Here is a 10162-nt window from a genome sequence, read left to right as displayed (position 1 = left end):
TTTGGGCTAAAAATTTAACGTAAAAATTTAACCCAACAGTTGGGTTAGTCCATATTTGACCCAAAGTTTGTTTTTTTTAGAGTGTATAGTCACACTAACACACTAATGTTTTCATCTTTACACTATAGGCTAACCGGTTTTTGTGTCCATCCACCTTGTCACTATAATTTCTGTCATTGCTTTTAGCTGGAGTTTCAAGTCCAAGTGCTTAAGAAACAGTTTTGGCATCACTAACTTTTGCACTTAAATTGTTTTTACTTAATTTTATGGCAGCAATTAAAATTATGCTGTTAATGGTTTAATTTGAATGGTTTGACATATTTCTGAACTGCAGTGAGAGTGTCCAGTAAGCACCTCCTAATAGGTTTTGACACGCATCCATTTTCCTGGACCTCATACTTTCATGTTACACTCTAAAAAATGCTGGGTTAAATATAACCCAGCGCTGGGTTAAAAAGGGACAAACCCAGCTATTAGGTTGTTTTGACCCAGCGGTTGGGTTGTTTTGAACCCAACCGCTGGGTCAAAACAACCCAGCATATTTTTATGGGTTGTATTTAACCCAGCATTTTTTAGAGTTTAGGTAAATCAGGATTTATTAAAACATTGAATGTAATATTAATATTAATCCTAAAATACAAACGTGAGATGATGTTAGAGCAAGTTGTGCATGTCAGGATCAAGCTGAGAAGACTAGCAAGGGAATCTCTTGAAGAAAAGTGACAGGTGGGTGGAGCTTGTGTAGAGTAAGTGGGGAAATATGTGCTCTAATATGAACTATAGGTAGAGTTCACAGTATTTACAGTATATGCAAAATATCTACAAAGGAAATTGTGCAATGGAGGTAGACATAAGTACATCGTAAACAATGCCTGATTTCAGTGACCTCTCCAACTGGCTTTTGCCCTGACCTGCCACTACTGATCTTTCAGAATGAATAACTATTTAATTTATTGTTCTAATCACAGAATAAAAGCTGTCTTTGTCTCTGAAAGTCCCAAACCACCACAAGTAGCATATCATCCCCAGAGTAATGGTCAATGATTATGGGTTTTCAATGACCAATTCTTAAACATTTACATTCCTCCACAATCACCTTTCAAGTATTGAATTGATTTAGGCCTATTCGTTTGTTTGCATTTTTCTGGCACTTTTCTGGCATACCTGGTGACTGAAACTCAAGTCAAGACACTGAGGTCAAAACAACATGAGCTAAGTGGCTAAACTGCCCAATTACTAGGATATACAGTGGAATTCAGAAAGCTAATAAGAACACAAATGACATTGGTTGATTAGTTTTATGATATTGTGGCAGGATATTGCTTGGGTTTAGACACTACAATATGACTGCCATGTTCAAAATTGCCATGTGCATTATTTACAATATGAATAATTTATTAGGCACCAGACACATCATTACATAACACACCCGCGCCTCTGTGGTCTTAAATTTAAATCTTAAGCGCTTAAGTTAAAAAGTTAAACTCTTGTAAAATGTAAAAGTGGGGACAGATGTACAGAAGTAAAAAAATTGATCCAGCTGTGCATAAGTACTCCTTCCTTGCAACAATGCAGTGTGTAGGCCAGTGTTGGCAGTGCAAAAAAATCTATAATAATAACAATAACTATACATGATGTAAAATCCTGTAAATCTGTTAATGTATCTGTTACATCCTGTGAAGGAAACTCATTTCCTCATTTTGCATGATCTTTTTGGGTCTTGATCATACTATTCCCGAGCATCATTGTTTTATGAAACTACATGTATTCATGCAACGAATAAAATTCTGTTGCTATAAGGATCATCAAACAACTGACATTCAAAAACTTATTTGAAGCAACTTGAGCATATTACATTTATGCACATCAGAGTGCTGTGGAGTTGTAATTAACATTATTTCAGTTAGATACAAAGAATCTCTACGTAAGATCTACGTAGTTCTTGAAGTAGCCTATATATTTGGTAGCAAACGCGAATTAACTGATCATCTGTTTCTGAGTTTCTGACTTGCAAAATCCTGATGTTCCCAATTACGAATCTAAATTAATATGCTTGAGTAGTCTAGAGTTCTTTTATGCTTTGCAATAAGGGAATCAGTGCTGGTGTAAACTCTGACTCTGGGAACATGCTCACCATAGACGCTCTACAATGCACTGAAGCTGCAGTATTTTTTTGGCAGCGGCCTGCGTTCTTTCTCAGATCTGCAGTCAGTGCTTGAAGAGAAGGTCTCCTGTGTGTCGTGTGTGATATGCTGTTACACATGAATGGACTCCACTCATGGATTCTACAGGTTCTCTGGAACTCAAAATCATTCCTAGATACTACAGAAAAGCATTTGGGATAAGGCTTATACTCATTTTTCTGCATGTATAACTTGTTCAGGTTACGTTTCTGAGGTCTAGCAGACCTGTAGCCCAAGCTTTATAGCTGTAATGTAATGAAGCATAAATCGTTAGTGTGTAAGTAGTGGCGAGGTGGGTAACAGTGAAAAATGTACACCATATGCCAAAAATGTGGTCACCAGTGGCATAAACGGGATGCATATTAAAGCGGTCTTTAATTATGGCAGACTGATGCCCCTCAAAGTAACAAACTAAACCACAACTGTAACTTTTCTCACACAATAGCTGAACGCCCCCTTGTGGATAGTGTGAACATTGCAGAAAAAAAAAAGAATTTCTTATGCTTAAAGGGGTCATATGATGTTGCTAAAAAGAACATTATTTGTGTATTTGGTGTAATGAAATGTGTTTATGCGGTTTAAAGTTTAAAAAAACGCATTATTTTCCACATACTGTACATTATTGTTTCTCCATTTTAGTCTTTAGTCTTTGCAACTTTACAGATCTTCTTTATGCACCAAGAGCTTGTAACACTTCAAAGAGAAACTGAATTTAATGTTTTGAGATACTTAATTGCATCATAGTTGCAATTAAATGAATATGCATTATAGTATAATTTATAATAAATGCATTAACTGAACTTTAGAGTGCTTTTTGACCCACTTATAAGACTTAAGTACATCTTTGTGTATTTTTAAAATGACTTGTTGAAATATGGTTAAAGTTGAATGTACTGACAAAAATGTATGGAGTACTTTAATGTCACTTCTATTGAAACTCGTATGTCATGTATTTAAAAATATTTGTTGTAACACATTTTTAATGATGAAGTTGCAATTTAGTATATTTTAAAATATATTAACTTTAAATTTAATATTGAATAACACTATGGTTAAAACAAATTCAAATACTTTACATGTGCTTTAGTATGAGTCAATGCAAAATAAGTGCACTTCTGTAAAGCACAACAACAGATTATTAAAAAATCACATCTCTCTCTGCAGGTGGCTGGTTCTGCTTCAACAAAGAGAACTGTGACAGCAGATATGAGACTATGAGGAGGCTCATGAGCTCCTCCAAATGGCCACAAACCAAGACAGGTTAGAAATGCCAACGGTCCGTCAACTGAAACTCCATTTCTAATAGTATTACTGGCTTATTCACAACCAGTCCAAATTTTGAACATACATGAACTAGATTTCAAAATGAATAAGCGTAGATTGTTCTCATTTCTGTTTTGTTTTATAATGTATGTCTTTATTTTAACTTTAGGCACAGGAATACTTTCTTCGCTTCCAGAGCAAAACCCACACTGGTGGAATGCCAACATGGTGTGAGTATCCCACTATAAATGTTTTTGTAAAAGAGAAGTAAATATTCTGTTACTTCTCACTGTTTGAAACGGGCTGAGTTTCATAAAGGTTATGATGGCACGGTTCTGGACCAGAAATCTTTGTGTTTGTCACTTTTCAGGTTCATCCCATATTGCTCAAGTGATATATGGAGTGGAGCCACACCAAAAACTGATAAAAGTAAGACTCCTTACCTAATAGATGATACATTCACTGCTATGGTATACACCGTTTACCATGCACAGATGAAATTTCACTTTAACCTGGAAAAAAAAGAGAGAATGTTTCATGAGTTTGAGAAAATTAAACAAAAAAAGTTTACGGGGGGACAAAGAGAACTGTGACAGCAGATACGAGACCATGAGGAGGCTCATGAGCTCCTCCAAATGGCCACAAACCAAGACAGGTTAGAAATGCCAACGGTCCGTCAACTGAAACTCCATTTCTAATAGTATTACTGGCTTATTCACAACCAGTCCAAATTTTGAACATACATGAACTAGATTTCAAAATGAATAAGCGTAGATTGTTCTCATTTCTGTTTTGTTTTATAATGTATGTCTTTATTTTAACTTTAGGCACAGGAATACTTTCTTCGCTTCCAGAGCAAAACCCACACTGGTGGAATGCCAACATGGTGTGAGTATCCCACTATAAATGTTTTTGTAAAAGAGAAGTAAATATTCTGTTACTTCTCACTGTTTGAAACGGGCTGAGTTTCATAAAGGTTATGATGGCACGGTTCTGGACCAGAAATCTTTGTGTTTGTCACTTTTCAGGTTCATCCCATATTGCTCAAGTGATATATGGAGTGGAGCCACACCAAAAACTGATAAAAGTAAGACTCCTTACCTAATAGATGATACATTCACTGCTATGGTATACACCGTTTACCATGCACAGATGAAATTTCACTTTAACCTGGAAAAAAAAGAGAGAATGTTTCATGAGTTTGAGAAAATTAAACAAAAAAAGTTTACGGGGGGAAAAAAAAGAAGAAACGTTTAAGATTGGTCAATATTTCTAGGTAACTAATAGTATGTCAGTTTGTGACACTGAGCATGTGAACTGCTTTGTACAAAATATATATTTTTTTTTCATTCAGAACATTCTCTATTATGCCGAATAACATGGATAATCAGAATTTGCACAAACATCATGCCAGCTCAAGTGTTGAAGTTCATGAAATTTATTCATGATAATATAATATGTAATGAAAAATGATGTACTAAAGATATTTTCACTATAATAATCTAACTATAATTTAATAAGATTTTTCACTAGTGGTCTCAGACCTTTTTGAAAGGAGTCACTTCTGCTCACCAAGGCTGCATTTATTTGAACAAAAATCAGTAAATAATAGCGATATTGTGAAATATTTATTACAAAAAAAGCAATTAATAATTAAAAAAATTCAAATGTATTCCTGTGATGGCAAAGCTGAATTTTCAGCATTATAACTCCAGTCTTCAGTGTCACATGATCCTTATGATCCACATGATAAAAAGTTCAAAAGCTCAGTATTTTAAAAAATAGAAATCATTTGTAACATTATAAATGTCTTTACTGTCACTTTTGAACTTCATGCATCCTTGCTGAATAAAAGTTCTAATATCTTTAAAAAAAAAAAACTCTTAATGACCCAAAACGTTTGATTATTATATCACAGTATCAATATATTACCACTTGATACCATCACTGTATAGCAGTCCAACGCAGAGCTGTTATAAGTTAGTTGGCACTAGCTGTCATTGACTTGTTGTTTATTGTGTACAGATGACTATGCGTTCATGGGTTCACTGATCATAAAGGAAGTTGTAAAGGAGCTGCTCACCAAGGGTCTGGATAATGCTAAGATACTTCTGTTGGCTGGAAGCAGGTGAGTCCATATTACAGACCATGGTTTCGGAGTTTGATATCCATGGCCGATGTTGACTAAATACGTGCGTCTTGTCCACAGTGCGGGTGGCACTGGGGTGTTGCTGAATGTGGACCCAGTATCTGAGCTTCTGGAGGAGTTGGGTCACACAAACATCCAGGTCAGGGGTCTGTCTGACTCTGGCTGGTTCTTGGACAACAAACAATACCGCTGCACTGACTGCATGGACACCATCAACAGTGCCCCCACTGAGGTCATCAAGAGAGGAATCAAGTAAGAATACTGCATTTCTTAATAATGTAAAGACATTTGATCTTGCTATTGCTCCTACTTAGGGTTCAGGGATTTGAACTCTAACCTTAAAGGGATAGTTAACACAAAAATAAAACAATCTGTCATGCTCAAGTTGTTCCAAACCTACAAGAGTTTCTTTCTTCTGGTGAACACAAAAGAAGATATTTTGAAGAATGCAGGTTTATGGTCCTCATTGACTTCTATAGTATTTTTTCCATACCCACATTCTTCAAAATATATTTGTTTGTGTTGAACATGAGAAAGAAACCCATACAGGTTAGGAACAACATGAGGTTAATTTAATGACAGAATCTTCATTTTTGGGTGAACGATGCCTTTAAGAATGATTACATGATAGAATTTATGCTGTCAGAGAACATTGATTTTAATGGTGATGGTGTGTTGCAAGGATGTCGAGAAAAAGAAATATGCAAGTGATGCTCACTGTGGCGAAAAGTTGATAAAATCCAAGAAGCAGAGAATTTCAGAGAGGTGGGTCACATTGTTCTTGTAGAAATCCGATTTGCTGTATTCCCACTTGATTTAAAAAAAAAAAAAAGACTCGTTTTACACCTTCACAGTAGCAGATCTTGAACATTGCATGTCTTCACTCCACTATTGTATAACTAAAAGTGACTGTATAACAAAAAGGCAGTGCTAGGTATCTTTCCATTTCTGACACCTGCTTGTCATGGATAAGAAGACATTTTTTTTTTTTTTTTTTTTTTTTTTTTTTTTTTTTTTTTTTTTTTTTTTTTTTTTAATCATTATGCTGTTCAAACAACACCAAGAGTACAGAGACAAGTGAGCCGGGTCCAGACTTCTCACTTAACAAAATACTCTGTTCATAAGCGCCACCAAGCTGTAGTTTTATGTAGCAGCAGCAGCAGCTCTGGGCATGTGATCAAAAGTGCAAATCTTATTGGTCGGCCAGCTTCTTTCACAGTGCCATGGAAAATAGATTAGAAAACCTCTGTTAAAAAATCATCACATTGGCAGTATGCAAATGTTTTTGTCAGTTCATTTTTATTGCATTAAATAATAAACATGGTGTGAACATTTTCCTCATATACATATGAACTTGACTGAGTTAGACATTTAGGAATGAACTGAGCTTCTTGTTGGCAGATACTGGGGCGATGTGGTACCAGAACGATGTCGACAGGCTTATGAAGGAAAAGAATGGAACTGCTTCTTTGGATATAAAGTTTATCCTACCATTAAACGTGAGTCTATGGCATACCAGGCACCAAACACGGCCACATTTTTCCTAGTTCTTTACAGACGATGTTGAGTTTGGTTACTTTTGTTAACCCAATGTGATGTTTCTTTGTCGCAGGCCCTGTGTTTATAGTGCAGTGGCTGTTTGATGAAGCCCAGCTGACGGTAGACAACATTCATCTGACGGGACAGCCGGTTCAAGAAGGACAGTGGCGTTATATTCAGAATCTAGGGAGTGAGCTGAGGAACACTCTGAAGGATGTCCCGTAAGTATGACCTGCCCTTCAGAGAGTCTCATTGTGAAGAGAGCATGAATTTATATTTGACGTGAACACTTTTGCTATTTCTAATACTCTGCTTTTCACCTCCAGTGCCATGTTTGCTCCTGCTTGCCTTTCACATGAATTCATAACAAGAAAGTAAGTGATCTCTTTGATTATTTTGTGTATCTTGTAGATCAGATTTGCTGTCAGTTCAAGGAGTATATTTATGTTTGTGTTTTACCACTTTCCTAGTTATTTACATGACGTTTAAATGAAGTTCAAATTGTTATTTTCCCCATTTCCATAATGAAATGGATGCTCATTGACTAGCTCTTCCCTCTTGTGTTTGTTGTAGTTACTGGACTGATGTCCAAGTCAAAGGCACGTCTTTACCCAGAGCGCTCCACTGCTGGGACCGCAGTCTACAAGAAAACAGCCGAAATAATAAATCCCCTCCCAAAGGCTGTCCCGTGCACTTGATCGACAGCTGTCCATGGCCTCACTGCAACCCGACGTGCCCAACGATCCGAGACCAGTCGACGGGACAGGAGATGAACGTAATCCAGTTCCTCATGCACATGGGCTTTGATGTACAGAAGATGGCCCATCAGCAGGGCATGGACCCAAGTAAGCTACTGGGCATGCTCAGCAGCGGCAGCTAAATACCGTGGAAGGACTAGCTCCCGGTTGGGACCGTGATTCCCATCAGTCCGTTTGATACCTCCAACCCCACACCCGCCTCAGCTTTGACCTCAGGCTAAGCCCTGCATTTAGTCGGGGCTCTGTGCCAACTCTCTATGGGCTTCCGTCTCCAGATCTCCCCATTAATGATCAGCTGGTTTCCATTTTGCTCCAGTCTACACTATTATCACAGAGCAGCTTGGAGATGGTGGAGATGCCCAAAACTAAAAACAGATTTGGAACAGAGCCCTTGTCAGATCCACCTCAGATAAACCATGGGCTGCTGACTGTTTAATGGTTCCCAACACAACACGGTACCAATGAAAGTACTGAAGAACCATGTAACCAGGACAATGTACACCAGCATCTTTGCTCTTAATTTATCTTTTGGTTATAAAAGTATCACGAATGTAATCCAGTTTTACGGATCTTCAGCATTGTTGTTTGCTTTGTTTTTTTTGTTTTTTTTTTACCAATATAGTAAGCCACAGTTTATTAGAGTTTAATGTGTCCATTCAGAGGAAGTAAATACAGAGAACAGAGATTATAGAGTTTATAACGGAGTTCACGAAGTACATATAAAATATATGGATCTACTCAAGACTATAAAGAATCATAAAAACAGGAATTTTGGAACAGGCAGACATGGGATCACCTGCTCTAAACCCAACATCTTTCTTGGGGTATGGCTAAGTTATGATAAAATGTCGTCATAATAGTTTTTAAGGAATAGTCAGCCCTATAATAAATTGTCACCATTTACTTAATTCCCATGCCATTGAAAACATTATTTATTTCTTCAGTAAAACACAGCTGGAGAGCTTCTCAAGAATGTCCAAGCTTCCGTTTTTGATACCATGGTCATTTATACTGCCAAAAGCCAAAACGGACATAATGGTGCCGTAAAAGTATGATAGTCCATATGATCATGTAGGGTTGGGGATGAAGCGAGGACTCAGTAGTGCAGAGTAATGGGCTTTCAATAGTAAAATAAAACAAAACCAGAAACAAAAACTACCCCGTGGGGGAAAAACAGGCTGGCACGCAGGCTGACAGGATACATGCGATGACGAACTCGCACAGGACTGCAAACACAAGGAGAATAAATAGGGAGCAAATGAGGAGGGTAACAAGGGAACACAGGTGGGGCGAATTAACCAATAATCAGGTAACAAGATGGGTGGGGTCAAGACAATTGACATGAGAACACATGGCACACAGGAAACAAAGACAAAAGCCATGTGCTCACACAAAACAAAAACACAAGCACATGGCCAGCAAAACAATCACAAGCCATGTGCTTGAACAAAAAGACACGAACACGCAGCTAATGAGAATACTCATAAGCCGCGTGTTCACACAAGACAAGACAGCACGCAGCCAGCGAAAACCAAGCTGCGTGCTACACAGCACAAGACAAAACAGGACATGAAAGCACGCAGCCGATAACACGAGCTGCATGCAACAACAAGAAAAGCACGTGGCCGAACAAACCGCGTGCTACACAACACACGTGGACAGAAGAGCACATGGCCGAGCGAACTCGAGAACGCACGCTCCCACAACAAGACAGAACATGGAGCGTGAGTGTCCGGAGCCCGACACGAGACCGAAACTCAACAAGACATGAGTGCCGGGATCTGAACACCACGCTCCAACATGAAACAGTACACGCAGACGAGAGCGCACGGCTCGAGCACTCTCGAAGTCACACGCTCGCATGAAAACAAGACATGACGGGAGTGTCAGGGCTCTGTCACAAAACCATGGATAACACTAGACCGAAGTGACAGAACCCACAGCTAATGAGAAAACTCATAAGCCGCGTGTTCACACAAGACAAGACAGCACGCAGCCAGCGAAAACCAAGCTGCGTGCTACACAGCACAAGACAAAACAGGACATGAAAGCACGCAGCCGATAACACGAGCTGCATGCAACAACAAGAAAAGCACGTGGCCGAACAAACCGCGTGCTACACAACACACGTGGACAGAAGAGCACATGGCCGAGCGAACTCGAGAACGCACGCTCCCACAACAAGACAGAACATGGAGCGTGAGTGTCCGGAGCCCGACACGAGACCGAAACTCAACAAGACATGAGTGCCGGGATCTGAACACCACGCT

General features: G+C 38.6%; 1 protein-coding gene across 1 annotated transcript in view; it reads left to right on the top strand.

Moving 5' to 3' along the window:
- The window catches only part of LOC107671240 (palmitoleoyl-protein carboxylesterase notum1a-like), an 11700-nt gene extending 2866 nt beyond the window's left edge, over positions 1-8834 (top strand). The window contains exons 3-11 of the mRNA XM_016464139.1: positions 3343-3443; positions 3616-3676; positions 3817-3875; positions 5472-5574; positions 5656-5847; positions 6997-7094; positions 7208-7355; positions 7461-7508; positions 7708-8834. Of these exons, the coding sequence (XP_016319625.1) occupies positions 3343-3443; positions 3616-3676; positions 3817-3875; positions 5472-5574; positions 5656-5847; positions 6997-7094; positions 7208-7355; positions 7461-7508; positions 7708-8014 (1117 nt within the window). The 3' untranslated portion in view covers positions 8015-8834. The remainder of the gene's footprint in view (positions 1-3342; positions 3444-3615; positions 3677-3816; positions 3876-5471; positions 5575-5655; positions 5848-6996; positions 7095-7207; positions 7356-7460; positions 7509-7707) is intronic.
- The last annotated feature ends 1328 nt before the right edge of the window (positions 8835-10162 follow it).

This window comes from Sinocyclocheilus anshuiensis, unplaced genomic scaffold (assembly GCF_001515605.1).
Source record: "Sinocyclocheilus anshuiensis isolate Anshui unplaced genomic scaffold, SAMN03320099.WGS_v1.1 scaffold2670, whole genome shotgun sequence".
Lineage (NCBI taxonomy): Eukaryota > Metazoa > Chordata > Actinopteri > Cypriniformes > Cyprinidae > Sinocyclocheilus > Sinocyclocheilus anshuiensis.
The sequence above is the reverse complement of the archived record's forward strand: the minus strand, read 5'-3'. Positions and strand labels throughout refer to the sequence as shown.